Source organism: Orbicella faveolata, unplaced genomic scaffold (genome assembly GCF_042242905.1).
Source record: "Orbicella faveolata isolate gen_17 unplaced genomic scaffold, um_ofav_v1 contig_47, whole genome shotgun sequence".
Classification (NCBI taxonomy): domain Eukaryota; kingdom Metazoa; phylum Cnidaria; class Anthozoa; order Scleractinia; family Merulinidae; genus Orbicella; species Orbicella faveolata.
The window spans coordinates 13,755,383-13,771,741 of NW_028301577.1; the positions used below are offsets into that span (position 1 = coordinate 13,755,383).

Here is a 16,359-nt window from a genome sequence, read left to right on the forward strand (position 1 = left end):
ATGGAGAAGAGTGTTTTACTGGGAACTAAACCACTCGTGGATTCCATACGCCACTTCATCCGGGACCCGAGTGGCGTATTTTCTGTATGTCACCTTTGTGAGTGTTGTATCGTTCAATGAAGTCACGATTCCCGCCTTTTGCTTTTGTTGAATTGGTTTCTCCATATAATAAAAAGAACATTACACGTTGGCTCGAAGATATGAATTTTATGTTTGCATGTTTGCGTTCGTGGAGGTGGCCACGAGTGTAACCAACATATCCTACATCACACAGGTAACATGTAACCATGTTCTAAGAAATCGTTATTGATCCAAACTCATAGCAAGATGATCATTTGAACTCTGGAGCTTGGGCTGCCTGTACAACAATAAGAACGCTTTCATATGTTTGTTTGTAGCTTAGAAGCCAGACAGTTGACCAGGCGAATGGAGTGCTAGACACTAGTAGCTTTTGAAGCTTTATTTGATTGCAGTACAGACCTTAAACCAGTTTTAAAAAATTTTACCTATGGTTTAATGCTGTTTAACACAATGAGATGTAAGCCTATGCATATGAAGAACAAAATGGCTCTTTTAGGAGCCAACAAAGAAGTAAAAGCGATGATCAATGCATACTGTAATAAATAGTTTTATGAAGTTCTCATTAGTTTGCTATGCAAACTTACAAATTTTTTAATGAAAAGTGTTAATTTATGCACATTTGTGGCACTTTGTCCAGAAAGGACAAATTTGGAGTAAAAAGGTGCTGCTTATCTGATGCTGTTTACAGTAATTTAAATTGGACACCTTTTGCTGTTCATTAACAGAAAATATCCATTCATTTGAGTCCAAATTTGTTTCATTATGGTCAATATACTCTCATTAACACCAATATGTCCTTCATTTGCACGCAAGGAACATTCAAGAATAACACTTGCATATATATTAACATTCAAAATCATCAAAAGATAAACAATACCTTCCTTTGACATTCATTGGTTGGAAATGTATTTCATTTTTGTCCAAAAAAAATTCGTCGTCATGAAACGACAATCATTTACACTTTTGGACAATCCTTTTTCAACAAAAGACTTTCAATAACAGAATTTGCATGAGCACTCACAATCAATTGCATTATTATACAACCATATCCATGAAGGTGACAATCTTAAGTGCGGTGAGACAAACATTACAGCCATTATAACATTTATTTTTGGAAGGGAGAATGTCAAATTTGCTGAACAATTTATCCCTCAATTGCCTCACTATTGAGGCATCATGGCAAATATGTTTGCATGAAACGATACCATTGTCCACATTTTAGGCCCTGATTATCCTTTCACTGTGTTCAAATGGGATTCTATTTCTTTGTGGCATTTGCGGGGAAATCTAACTGTCACTTTACATGTATCACATGTATACTGTAGTGCACCCTCTGAGTTGTAGCAAAAGGTTCGTAAGAGGCTGAATTTATATCTGCAAGGGGAGGATTGTAAAAATATGGTTAAAAAAAGGTACATACGGACCCTAGTTTTATAATCATAATTCTATAATTGGACACGATATCTCTGTTCAAAAGCATTATGCTAACGAGCTATTGTTTTCTCTTAACGTTAAGTGAAAACACAGTAATGTCTGTCTCAATGTATTAAAGATTGTCACCTTCATGGATATGTAAAAATATTGAAGATCCGATACCAGGATTCATTATAAAAGAGGTAAAAAACGTTCTCTGGTAAAATTGTATAAAATTGTGAGCTTTCAACAAGCCAATCAAGACACTACAACAAGAGTTCCCTGTTCCCAAGTTTTGACCTTGAGTCAATGACCAGTGCAATGTTGTTTACAAAATCCCTTGTGGGTCTTGTCCCTAGAGTTACATTGGTGAGACAAAAAGATCGTTTAGTACAAGGCGAAAAGAACATATCAGAAATACTAAACAATGTGCTAAAGGCTCCAATGTAGCGAAACATGCCTGGACCTTTGATCATACCATCGACTTTAACAATGCTGAGATAATTGAAAAAGGCAACAGCCACATTAGAAAGATGCTGGAGTCCTGGCACACAGTGAAAACTGTCGAGGCCGACAACAATTGAAGAAGCTAGTCATAAAAGGGGATAAGTGACGATTTTGGTTGCTTTTCTTTTTTCTTGCTCCAAATTAGCTGAATTTTTGCATGTGGTCTTCAATGTAATAGAAAAACGTGTTCCTGTATTTTTGCCGCTGGTTTTTGCTTCGCTTATTAAAACGTGCTGATGACTTATGGGTTTATCGAGGCTTTATGATGCCTCTCAACCACCAGGTAGGCACACAAGGTACTTTAAAACAATGCTTAAGATATTAGTTGACAGAGCTCTAATACGGCACATCTCTTTTTTGTTTGATGGCATTTCGTTTGACGCTCGATCGATTCACGTGTTGTGTTCACGTCACAATAACCGGTGTAAACAATCCGTTCCCAGATTTCCGCTCTATATGTTGTGGGATTTGGTTTTGACTTCATACACTATAAACAGTCTGCCTGTTTGCTGTTCAACAAATAAACTCCTAAAGACATGGCTAGGAAAAGCCAAGTTTTTTGCCTACGTTTTAACTCGAAAACAAAGCAAAAACCAGCGACAAAAATACAGAACCACATTTTTCTATTACATTCAAGACCACATGCAAAAATTCAGCTAATTTGGAGCAAGAAAAAAGAAAAGCAACCAAAATCGTCACTTATCCCCTTTTATGACTAGCTTCTTCAATTCGTGCCCTCTGCCGGGACAATATAATATTCTTTTAAACAAACACTAATTTCACACTTTTAGCATTCTCACATTCTTTCTTACGTATTCTATTTAATATATGCCATTTGCTTGTTATATTCAAATTCTTAGGTCTATTTTATCATTTCAGTTTTGTCTGTCGAAGACAGCAGACTGGCTGTTGAAAGCTCACAATTTTATACAATTTTACCAGAGAACGTTTTTTACCTCTTTCACAGATATGGTTGTATAATAATGCAATTGAAAGGCCGCGTGCAAGAACGTTCCCTAGATTTTTTGGCCATTTTGAAAGTGTTCAAAAATAGCCGAATTTTGGCATGTAGGCTTCGTTGTACCTGAGAAACATTGCTCTGAATTTTTTTTGGTTGGGGCGCTCTTCGTTCTCGAGAAATAATGTATGCAAAAAGCTCAGTTTTCCAAGCGGCATCTTTTGGAGATCTTTTGTTGAACAACAAGAAGATCTGTTAGATCTTATAACCGCGCTTTTAAAATTTAACTGTTTGCTTAGCACTACCGTCGGAATGCAGTGCACATTCCAAAGCAGTTATTGATGATTCTTTTCTTACTGTAGACATCACATCACTTGATCAACACAAACTGTATTATTGCACCATCAGTGGTAGCCATTGACAAATCTCCGATGACGTAATGGTCTTAATCTTTGTAGAACTTTCTTCGGGATATGTATGGGCATGAGCAATATGAATGACACGATAATAACACTATTAACAACAGCTTTCTTTCTTAAAAGTCATGATTAAATTTAATTGGTGTTTTCCATGAGTAAAGGGCTAGCAAAGTAGTCACACAAGTCATATAATTTTTAAATAATAAAACTCTATCCCGACCGATGTATCGATTTTGGTCACTCCAGTGACCACAGATTGAAAACGTGACAGAAAATTGGCGTTACTTTCGATGATCTCATCATTAGCCAATTATAGGCCATCTTTCAGCTCTTTTTGTCATATCCCCCCGCTCGGGAGAATTTTGTCAAGTTAGCTAATTTAGTATGCAAGCCACCGTAATGGCGGCCACCGTCAACGAAATGTTTATTTGCTCAAAATTGGGGCAAAATCTTTTGGAGATGGAAATCAGGACATTTGTAAGGATACAGAAAGTAATTTGGGGCCGGTTGCTGGCTTCTAAGGCTGAATTTATCCAGAAGTAAGATGTATTTTCGTTTTTGTGCCGAAAGCCGTGCGATGAAATGTTATCGGCTTGTTCTGCTGTCTTGTTCTGTTTTTCTCTTGGTCTTTCTTGTAGCCCGCCGAGGCCAGTCTTTCGTCTAAATGAGTTGAAAAAAGTTCGAAAAAGATGTTCCCATTCACGTTTAAGCTCTCAGGTGATAATTCTGGAGATTTTTGGCCGAAACGTTCGGCTTTGTTATGTTCGTGTTTTTCGGTTGCTATGGGCGACCGTTGCTTCCTTTGTTAGGTCAAGTCTGGGGAGTGAGGTCACAAAAAAATTCTAATTAATTCTGGTTGTGTTCGATTTCGCTGAAATTTTAACACGATAAGGCTGGATTGTTAACGAATAGATTTACCGCCTGCCGATGTGTGGTAGCTATTAACGCTGAAGTGTTATATCGCTTCGAAGTCAGGGTTTTGAAGAGATTTTTTTGCAACATGTGGGTGCGGCGTGATTTTGTAATCGGAGGTTTTTGTTGACCCCGCAGGAAAAAATATCCGGAAAAGGTCATTTCATCGACGATGCAAAGGTATATAAATATGTATATGTTCCGAGCTAAATTTCTGCTGAAAAAATATAATTTTTGACGAACGCTGAGTTTTTAATTTTTTCCCGCGAAAGTCAGTATCGGAGATGAGATTTACTAATGTTTCAACAGCTTTTGGCCAGTAAACATCACAGGTTGCGTGACTCAAAATTTGGCCGAGTGGAAGCTTGGGTCTGGTCGCAGACAAAACTGCGAAAAAAAAAACCACGGGTAAACCATGAACCGCGTTCGGCCCATGGCCGCGCAGTTAAAAAACAAAAGAAACCTTATTATTTTGTTGAACAGCAAACAGGCAGACTGTTTATAGTGTATGAAGTCAAAATCAAATCTCACAGCATATATAGAGCGGAAATCTGGGAACAGATTGTTTACATCGGCTATTGTGACGTGAGCACAACACGTGAATCGATCGAGCGGCAAACGAAATACCATCGAACAAAAAAGAGATGTGCCACATTAGAGCTCTGTCAACTAATATCTTAAGCATTGTGTTAAAGTACCTTGTATGCCTGCCTGGTGGTTGAGAGGCATCATAAAGCCTCGATAAACCCATAAGTCATCAGCACGTTTTAAAGAATCAAAGTGTGTTCTGAAACTTCGAAGGTAGCTGATATACCATAATCGTGTTATCGGCGTTCGAAGTCAGATCGAGCCAGGCAACAAAGTCCAAGAGCAGTTCTTGCCCAAGAAAAATACCCTCTCGTGAGTTGTGGCCCATTTGCCAAGCGTTACTAGCGTCAAAGTTTGGAAAGCGAGAACTGGTTTTTGACTTATAAAATTTGTCTTGTATCGATCGCCATGTTTTCCCGCGCACGAGGTGTAAAGACCCTTCCCGGCATGCATTGCGATCACGTTCTGCTCGCGTTTCTCGAACTGGTAACTAGATTGTTTCGGCTTTTTTCATTTAAAGATAATAATGGCCAACAAGTAGCGATCGATTGTAACATAGATCTGTGATCCAGGTTGCTTTGATTTTATTTCATATCGGCATGATTTGTAGTGTTTTGAACTTCTGGGATCAGCGGACATGCAGATGTATGGAGACCCGTACGTTGCGCAGAAGGGTTAATTTGTTAATCTGTTAGGCAGTGCGTGACATAAAGCTACGATTGCGTTTGTCGAAAAATATGTATTTATCTCGTGATTTTTAGCCATTTAAGCTGTTGCTGTATTCGGAAAAGTGCTTATTTGATGTTTATTTGTTCAGTGCAGGTAATCATTGTCCCAGATAACCAAAGTAAGTTCCAGATGTTAACACTATTTTCCGGCCGCCATATTTTACCTATTTAAACCTGAAATCAACATTTTTGAGCTTATACGTTGCGTGAAATTAACATTTTGCTGTTTTCTAAGTGACATCAACATCCTTGCTGTCACACGTTACACGAAATCAACATTTTTACGTATTTAGACCTGAAATTAACAATTTTTAGCTTATAAGTTGCATGAAATTAACATTTTGCTGTTTTCTAAGTGAAATCAACATTCTTGCCGTCACGCGTTAACGTGAAATCAGCATTTTTACCTATTTAGACCTGAGATCAACAATTTTTAGCTTATAAGTGGCGTGAAATTAACATTTTGCTGTTTTCTAAGTGAAATCAACATCCTTGCCATCACGCATTAACGTGAAATCAGCATTTTGACCTATTTAGACCTGAAATCAACATTTTTGAGCTTATACGCTGCGTGAAATTAACATTTTGCCGTTTTCTAAGTGAAATCAACATCCTTGCCATCACACGTTAACGTAAAATCAGCATTTTTACCTATTTAGACCTGAAATCAACATTTTTGAGCTTATACGTTGCGTGAAATTAACATTTTGCTGTTTTCTAAGTGAAATCAACATCCTTGCCATCACGCATTAACGTAAAATCAGCATTTTTACCTATTTAGACCTGAAATCAACATTTTTGAGTTTATACGCTGCGTAAAATTAACATTTTGCTGTTTTCTAAGTGAAATCAACATCCCTACCGTCACGGGTTAACATGAAATTAACATTTAAACCTTTTTTGACCTAAAATCGACATTTCTGAGCTTTTACGTTGCGTAAAATTGACATTTTGCTGCTTTCTAAGAGAAATCAACATCCTTGCCGTCGCGCGTTAACATGAGTCAACATTTTAAGCACTTTTGACCTGAAATCAACAAATTTGAGCTTATATAAGCTGCGTGAAATTGACATTTTGCTGGTTTCTAAGTAAAATCAAAGTCCTTGCGGTCGCGGCGGGTCGATCCTTTGTTATAATAAACCGAGGCGAGACTTCGACTTATAACAAAGACTTGGCTTGGCTATTATAACAAAGGATCGGCTCTGTTTATCATAACAAAGGCCCAGCTTCGTTTATTTGAAGGACTCGGCAGGAAAAGGGCGTCAGGTATTTTAATCAAAGGTGAACTTTGTCGAAAACGCTCCAAATTTCGCATGCAGTTTCGTTCAGGTATGTTAAGCAATGCCCCGTAGTTTTCGCGCTAAAGTTCGCTTCGTTCTCGAGATATTGCGTATGCAATAAACCACTCGGTTTTTCCAACCTGTGTGCCTTTTTTGCATACGTTATTTCTTGAGAACGAAAAGCAACCCAGCGAAAGAAACTTCAGAGCAATGTTTCTCAGGTGAAACGAAGCCCACATGCCAAAATTCAGCTAGTTTTAAGTACTTTCAAAAATGGCCGAAAAATCTAGGGGACGTTCTTGCATGCGGCCTTTCAATTGATTGTGAGTGCTCATGCAAATTCTGTTCTTGAAAGTCTTTTGTTGAAACAGGATTGTCCAAAAGTGTAAATGATTGTTGTTTCGTGACAACGAATTTTATTTCAACAAAAATTAAAATACATTTACAGCCAATGAATGTCAAGGGAAGGTACTGTTTATCTTTTGATGATTTTGAATGTTAATACATATGCAAATGTTATTCTTGAACGTTCCTTACGTGCAAATGAATGTCATATTGGTGTTAATGAGAGTATACTAACCATAATGAAACAAATTTGAACATAAATGAATGGATATTTTCTGTAAATGAACAGCAAAAGGTGGAATTGACAAAATTTGGAGTCGTACCATGCATGAGTTGAGGTTATCAAATAACTGCTCTGTTGTGAAACTCCTTGGTTTTTGCAGTGTCCATTTGATAGGTTCCACACCAGCCTGGAAACCATCTTCTAGTAAATGAATTTTACACTTTTGTTATCGATAGAAGTGTCTAAAGTTTTAGGGTTTGCAAATGCACAAAACGTTTAAGAGTTTCTGTAGAGTTTCTGGTTTGAAACTTGATAAATTTGAACCTTAGACCATAAAAGCCAATTCCTCTTATTTTTCTCAAAACAAATGGAATTTTGGTTGAGAAAACTGACATCAGATTTCACATCCACCTAATAGCTATCAGTACAGGTAATATTGCCCTGCCACTGACAACTGACAACTACATGTACCAATGAAAAACACAAGTTGCTTGGTAATCTAAAATGTATGATAAATGATAGAATAAAAATTATTACTGCACTTTCTCATTTCCTAGAAAAATGCAGGGAAGAAAACTACCGTGCTATACTGTACAATGTTTATGTAGTACCTTTGGTGATGAGGAGATGGAGTAGTAGCGGCACTGCAGTCGAGGTAAAAGTTCCAACAGGTGATCAAGGGGAGGCCTCAATGAGGGAAGATCTTCCAGCACTGCTACAACATGCCGGTGTGGGTGTAGAACCCACTCTTGATATTGAGTCTGATAGTTAAAACAGAGTTAAAACTGAGTTATATAGTTTGGCATTTAAATGAATACTATTTTTAAAGTTAGGAGTATTATGTAAGGAGATATGCAAATTGTTGTTGTCCAAGGGATGACAGAGAGCTCCCAGCAAAGAAAAAGATGTTTGAAGTCTTTTTTTTTAAATGGCTTGTAATTTCTAAAAATTTTGAAAATTTTCATGTGGACAATCCCCTACCCCTCATAAATTTGTACCTTTTAGCCCTCCACCCACCCACTAGGAATTTCCATTAACCATCATTCTGTGGTGGGGTGTATGGATGTTTCTAGAAAATAACACAATTTGTTAAAAGTGTGCATTGCACATTAAGATTATTTATTATTAGCTAGTAAATATGGTTATTGTGTTACTGGGTTTTTTTTCTGACTAGTGCTACCTCAGATAACTGCTTTAAATTTGAACTTAAATTGGAAAAAGTTGAGTTGTCACTTTAAAAGTCACAATAAATAAATGGAAAAGCCAATGAACTACTTGTAGGATTGCCCTTTCAGAAGACAACGAGTGAGTCACTTCATGGGTGGCATCATAGTAAACTTCTTGCGCACATTATCATGAAACCTTCGACCTGGCTTACATGACTACCTTCCAAAAGATTTCACTTTGGTCCAACCTCCACTACCGGTCACCTCTCCACAACAGCCATTTTTTTTGTTCCCAGTGGACAGTCCATACATTCACTCTTATTTTAACCTCTCTACATCGACCACCTCTCCTAAATGGCAACTGCCACTAAAACTCATCCCAGCTGCCAAAATTACCTCTCCAAAATGGCTGGTTAATCAATGACTGACAAATGGTGTAAACAAAATCCCATTACTTATTGTAAATGGCCACCAAGCTTGACCCATACTGCACCCTGTTGGTTACTGTTTCTGTCAAGTTTCTGTTATGATACATTTTAATTTATATATGCTACAATAAGAATTTAAAAAAAAAAAATTGTTGCACACATCAAAAAAACAGGTGTCATGTTACAACCCTGCCTGCCCATGATGGCCACCTCTCTACAACCGCCCCTTCCTTCTGTCCCCAAGGTGGCCGTTGTGGAGAGGTTCGACTGTAATGCTTTGACACAGGTTTCATTTCAATTTTTTAGGCCAGGGGTGGGGATTTAAAACATGCAACCCCTTGCATGCATGATTTTTGTGACTCTCTCCCTGATGGCCAATTTTAAAGATAAAAAGAGGGAAAGAGCTTACGGGTACTCAGTCAACCTTTTTAAATTTTGCGAATACATTGCACTTTTTTGCATGAATTAAATTTACTTTGGTCCAATTCTTTCCTTTTTAATTTACACAAAGTATAATAATTACACAGATCCTATCTACTTATTTCAGGCATAGGGAAAACCACCAAATGACATAATTGGGAAAAACCCTTAGGATTTGGACTCACACAAGTCTCAAACTTTTTTGTTACTTGTGTGATTATTGTTTAGAAAAGTTTCACTGTCATGCAGGGGGTCTTTCATCTGAAAAGTTCAAAGCTGTTAGAGCTTCTTGTTTTCAGTATGCAAGCCAACTTTGGGTTTAACCAGCTGATTTTGAATGGTGATAAAAAGCAGTTTCTATACACTGTTTTAGAAAGGAAGTGGACAGTGTTTGTAAGGAATGTGCTGGTACAAACTTCATTAAGTAAGCAAAAATCTCAGATGCAAAATAGTTTCTGTTCTGCATCACATTAAATAATAAATTACGTTTGACAATTACTATGAATTTGCACACCCTAAATAAAACAGAGTATGTGGTCAGTCAAAACCTACTTTTGCCTCCTCTGTAGTATCCGTGATGTTCATGAGGAACTCTTTGTGCTCAAAATCCTTTGCATATTCAGCCAACTCTCTAAGCACATGTGTCTTCACTACACTAGCAATGTCGACATAGTGCAGCAGGGCAGTCCGATACGTTGTAGGACATGGAAAGGGATGTTTTTTAGGTGAGTCCTCTTAATAAGTATGAAAAATAAAAAAAGAGGTACAAAACTATCAACATTTGATATAATAAAAATACATAAATTAACAATTTAAGTGATGTCAAACTAATACATCAGGCACCAACTTGCATACAGCAACTGTGCCCGCAGTACAAGCTACAGTCAAAACTGAGCTGTCCTACCAAAACGACAGGATGATAAATGACAGCTAAAAAAAAGACAAAGCGAAAGTTGTTTTGGCCTCTTCTAATAGCTAACTTGAGAATTCCAGGTTTAATTTGATGAGGAACAGCATATTTTGTTCGGATTAACACAACTATTATCCTACCTAGCGACACTCAACGAACTACAAGCAAGTTGCCAGACTCCGGCGACCCATTTTTGGTGCCAAATTACAAGCTTGGAGACACAAAATGTATCATATTTTTCACTTTTTACAATCTGATATGGTTTTTGAAAATGTAAATCCCTTTTCGTGAATATTTAATCCCACCTCCAGTGAGAAAAGTCGCCTGCTTTCAATGCCTTTCCTGTTAACTTACATTGATGTCAGGACAGTAACATTTTTCCTGCCTGCTGAATCCTTATTGGTCAATTCAAATTTCAGGTGCACAAGCCGTATGCAAGGTATACAATTACTGTAGGAACTAACTTTCAAGGAAAGTTCTAGGGTCTGGTAATGGAGTTCGTGACTTATCAGCTTGAACAACAACAACAAGCCATCTTTATTTTCTCATTATTAGAACATTTTTAGTTTTGTCAAACCAACTTGACACTACATGTACAAGTTAAATTGATTATGTAAACAAACTCTTCTGCTGTCCATAAAAGTTACAGCTTACAGAATTTATAATGACTAGTCTATGTTGATATCATCAATCTAAAATTTAAAAATCCATACTACCTAATTCATTAATCTTTATACCTTTATCTCTCCTGTGATTGCCTACTCACATGTAACACATTTAGTACCAAATACTGACATTTTAAAATACTGGCATAAGAATCAACATAAACCCACATAAGTAAGTACTGTGGAACTACTTTTTTCTTAAAACTAATCTTTAGCTGAGGTCATTTTGAGTCTGACAAAAAAATTTATTCAGTGTCCAACAAATTGTTTTTGCAATTAACAATATTATTAATACTGATAAGTTGTCAATCTATGAATAAATTCAACTATGAATTGGTTTACATGCTTCAGTAATGTGGGGTCTAATGGCAAGCACCCTCCCTTTCTACAATTTATTTGCTCTTGCCATAATTTTGGCAAACCCACAATAGACAAACCCCTGTTACATAGAAGTGATTTTCTCACCATCTGTGTTATTGAGTGAGATGACTGAGTCTAGATCCACATCTAATAAGCTGCCAAGTTTCTCCACAAGTTCAGGGTCATTAGTAGGATACACAGCCACATGGTCTCCTGCATCATACCTAGCAACAGTAACATAGTTGTTTCACTACTACATTTTTTATTTTTAAATACATTTTAATTTTTAACAGTTTGCTTAAGAAAATGTTTTGCAGCGAATCTAGTTTTATCAAGTGTAATCATGACAAAGTCGAGTTACCCAAGAGATAATTATTGTTATAGTGAGTAATACAATTTAGTAGTTATATATAATTTATATGTAATTTAATATCATTATTATAGTAAATTATAATGTCACTCACTCTCCCAGATTTTTCTTTGTTAATTTGAGATAAAGCTGGAATGTTTATGGTATCTGTGCTGTGAAAGTGTTCAAAATTAACAATGAGTTGATGCAGTTGTAAATTTACTTGGCCTTATGGTTGTGGTGTTTTTATGGTGATTCTGTATGTTGCTTTTTGATGAAACAGTGATTTGCGGGATGATGTTGCGGCAAATCACCAGCCTAGCTTTGCTTTATGGGTCACTACAGGTTATGAGGAAGAATGAAGGTCGATGAAATCGAAAAAACACCCTAAGCTACAAACCCATCAAGAACAAACAAAACGTTGAGGTAAGAGAAGTCTATTTACATGCTTTATTTTAATTAGCCTTTTCTTGATTCCTGTGGGTAAGCAACAACAAAAAAGCAACATGACTGTTAACACTGTTCAAGTATTCCTGACAGTGCAAGTACAATGCAAGTGCAAGGCAGTCTATTTCAGTTTCTTAAAGTTCCTGGCAATCTCAGACAATCCTTGACACATTTAACTATTATACTAGTAGTCATCAAAGATTGTGAGTGCGTTCGTTTTCTATGCCTGTGAAAATTAACTTAAATAGCTGTCTGTTGTTCAAATCATTATCTTTGTGAACAGCTGAAGTTTTACAGACTGATGTAACATAATGACAAAGTCCACCATTTTTCTGTAAATTAAGGTCAAACCTCTAAAAAGCAACCACTCTGGGTGACGAGACAACTGGCCGCTTCTTAGAGGTATAAAACAAAACAAAATCACCCTTGGGACAACAAGAAGCTGACCCGGTGTGGCTGCTTAATTGAGGTGGCCGTTGAATAGAGGTTTTCATTACAGTGTACAGCTGACAATTTTTTCCGGGATTTTGGCCGCTGGCAGCCAAATAAAAGTTGGCTGCTTAATAGAGGTTCGGCTGTATTTTGACTTCCTTGCTTTACTGTTGACACGTTGTGTGACGGCTTCAGTTCTCGGTAAGTCACAAGTTTAATAGAACATTTGCCTTCAAAATTCATGCTAAAATCTCATTTTTACTTTTACTGGTAAATTTTAAGCATAAAGGCTAATTTTTAAAAGTACACTTGTGTTACATCTAGTATTCTAAGCTGGAAGCACAAATATCAGCTAGCATTTGCACTCACATGCTGATTTATCCGTGGTTTATCGTAAACAAACTCTGTGCAACTGGCAACTGATTCAAATATTTCCGCTGATGAATAGAAATTGTCAACATTTGCATTGCTGTTCCTTAGTTTTGGCTTACTCTTGGAGATCCTGACTTCAGAGTTCTCTTCCATCGATTCAATCTTGAGCTTTGTTGGATACTGAACTATTTTTGGCCACTGGAACTAAAATTTGTTTAATGTACTCGAAATATAGCCAATGCAATATAGCTGTTCCCACAGTTAACATCCCAAAGCCAAGACGATTCAAAGTCGTGTTCATGAACAGAATGAATAAATATTATTGCTGTCCCAGTTATGTAACAAAAGCATGTCATGTCACATTCTGACAAAAGAGGCCACTCATGGTCCAGAATCAAAACAACAAACAAGCGATTGCGAATGATCCAAAAAGCGAATCATCTTGTTTACACGTGCTTTGCAATGATGTAATTTGATTTCACCCAGCCAAAAAATATCACTCTAGTCTGTATTGGGACTGCATTCCCTTTTTTGTTGAATGTAATCAGAGTGAAAAACCAGTTCAAAGAAGACTCTAAAATGTCAAAAACAACAAAAGAAGCCAAAAAAGAGAACAAGAAGATCTTTTAGATCTTACATGTATAACCACGCTTTTAAAATTTAACTGTTTTCTTAGCACTACAGTTGCAATGCAGTGCACATTCCAAAGCAGTCCTTTATGATTCACTGATTACTGTAGACACCACATCACTTGATCCACACAAACTGTATTATTGCACCATCAGTCATAGTCGTTGTGAAATCTCCGATGATGTAATGTTCTTAACCTGGAACTTTCTTCGGGATATGTATGGGCATGAATGATGCAAACGCTACAATAATAACACTATTAAAAGTCATGATTAAATTTAATTGGTTTTTTTCCATGAGTAAAGGGCTAGCAAAGTAGTCACACGAGTCATATAATTCAAGAATTACGTTATCCACGGCTATCTTTAGTACGGTGGTCATTTCCCTACCAGTGACATAATCCTTGCACGTTCTAACACCTTCTTTGCTTGACTTGCAAATAATTAATTTTCCTTCCGATCTCTGAACTCGCTTCAATAAAACAGCATGGCAATTCACTTCTCCTCTAAAAGTACGCAAAATACTCGGAAAACTAAAAAGACTGTCACTCCTGGCGAATAAACTTGCAAAGTAAACACAATCTTATTTGTCACATAGCAAAAGTGAAAGATGCAATGTCAGCACATTCCATGGCTGACGTAATACCTTTCTTAGCATATTTATTATTCCCTTTGAATCCAATGCTTTGATAAAACCAAGAGAAAATATATTTTACACACAACAAAGAAAACAATATATGTAACATTGTGTTTCAACAGCTGTTGGCAAATAAACATCACAGGTTGTGTGATTCAAAATTTGGCTGAGAGGAACTTTGGGTCTGCTCACCGACAAAACTACAAAAAAAATTAACAAACCCCATGTAAACCAAGAACCCTACTCGGCCCATGGCCACATGGTTAACAAGAATGGTGTGCAGATGGATATGAAATGTACAGCACATGGTTTGGCGATGATGCCATTCGTTTTTGCTCCTGCTGCGGGGCAGACAAATCAGTGTTGCAAGATCCAAGGTGAACTGTCCCATGAAACTTGACTCAAGTTTGCATTAGGACTGCATTCTACAAACGCAGTAATAACATAAAAGTTTATCATTAAAAACATACTTAATTTTAGAGCCAGTGATGTCAATTTCAATGTGCATACAGGATCGAGTACCAGCTTTGTGCAGCTCACGATTCACTAGTACTGGAGCCAAGAAAGGGTTCTTAGCATCAAAAGGCCTGCAAAAATGAAAATTGGATACTTGATTAACTATAGTGGAAAGCTTAAAGTGGCTTAAAACCAAGTCTTGAAGCTGGTACACTGTTTTCTTTCTTAAAAGACAGAGCCATCATTGACAGCCTTTAGTGTGTATGATTCACAAATTATCAGCTACACACATACAGCTAGGTGGAAATTGTGCAGCCAATGACATGCTCTGATTCAATCCTCTCTACATGCACCTCAGACTGCAAGTCTGTGTTTGCTTGTGAAAACATTTCATTTCCCCTATAACTAGCATTTCAGGCAGGGTTCATACCCTTTTCCATAAACAAATTTCCAGGACTTTTCCAGGACTCAGATTGATTTTTCCAGGACTCTAAAATTCACATCAACCCTTTCACTCCCAAGATCTCAATTTTAATCCTCCTTGCTGTCTGCCATACATTTCATAATTTTTACTCGAGTTTAACAGATTTCCAGCACTTTCCAGGACCCGTACGAACCCTGTTCAGGACCAGCTTGATTTCAGAGAGAGGGATATAAATTTGTAAAAGCACTTAAGGATTTATTTGGGCAGTTTGTAATACTAGAAGTAAATCATGTATGGTTGTATCAGATTTTGGAGCTGCCAATATAATAACATTAGAATTGCAATATTTGAATTAGGACATGAAATTAAAAAATGTGATCACTTTAATTTTTTCCAATGTGATGTCTTCATGTGATGCTAATGTACTGCAGGAGCTTTCTTGCTAATTTGTATCTTATAACAGAAGATAATGTACCAGAAAACCTATGAAAGTTGTTAAGTCTGGAATCTTGGACAACACATTTACTTAAGTTTCCACTTCAATCAGAGATGGAAATATTTTCAAAAGGGTTGAAAAAAGATGGAAACTTCAAGGGGGATGGTTATATTTCACAGGGGGGGGGGGGGGGATTTTGGAGGATTACAAAACAGATTGGAGGGAGAGGAGTTCATAAGGTAAAAACCCTTTAATGGGAGGGGGGTATGGTTATTTTCTGGAATGAATCAATAAACATTTAACTACTTCTTCTTGTTGAACTGAAATGCTAATTGCACAAAATTCACCAACAGCCTGGATGTTCTGATAGTGGAGCAAAAACTCTCATTGGTGGGCCTTTTCATAGCATTTGAACTAGTAGTTGGCTGAGTGTGTGGAGAGACAATAAATCACTGAACAAACATAAAATAGAGTAAAGAATCAGTGGATAGTGAACAAGGTTGAGTGGCAAGAAAAACGGAGAAAAAATATTCAAATAGATTAAATGTGTCACCTATATTCCAAATTAAAAAGACTTTCTACCTAAAAAAAAATTGGTACTTACGGTCGCTGAGTAATATATGACTTAAGTTTATTCATCTCTCCAGTATAAAGTTTGTCTTGAGGTAAATCTTTGTGGATCACAAGTTTGAACTGACGTTCAATACAAGATGACAGTCTCCTGAAATCAGTAAAAAAAAATGTTAAATCATTGAAGTTATAACTATGGTCCAT

At 36.9% G+C, this 16,359-nt stretch overlaps 1 protein-coding gene across 1 annotated transcript in view; it reads right to left on the reverse strand.

Annotated features, from left to right (window-relative positions):
• The window catches only part of LOC110054291 (NADPH--cytochrome P450 reductase-like), a 43,436-nt gene that overhangs the window by 14,036 nt on the left and 13,041 nt on the right, over nucleotides 1–16,359 (reverse strand). Inside the window, exons 7-11 of the mRNA XM_020760670.2 lie at nucleotides 16,190–16,306; nucleotides 14,740–14,856; nucleotides 11,509–11,627; nucleotides 10,021–10,202; nucleotides 8,066–8,215 (exon numbers count right to left, since the gene is read on the reverse strand). Of these exons, the coding sequence (XP_020616329.2) occupies nucleotides 8,066–8,215; nucleotides 10,021–10,202; nucleotides 11,509–11,627; nucleotides 14,740–14,856; nucleotides 16,190–16,306 (685 nt within the window). The remainder of the gene's footprint in view (nucleotides 1–8,065; nucleotides 8,216–10,020; nucleotides 10,203–11,508; nucleotides 11,628–14,739; nucleotides 14,857–16,189; nucleotides 16,307–16,359) is intronic.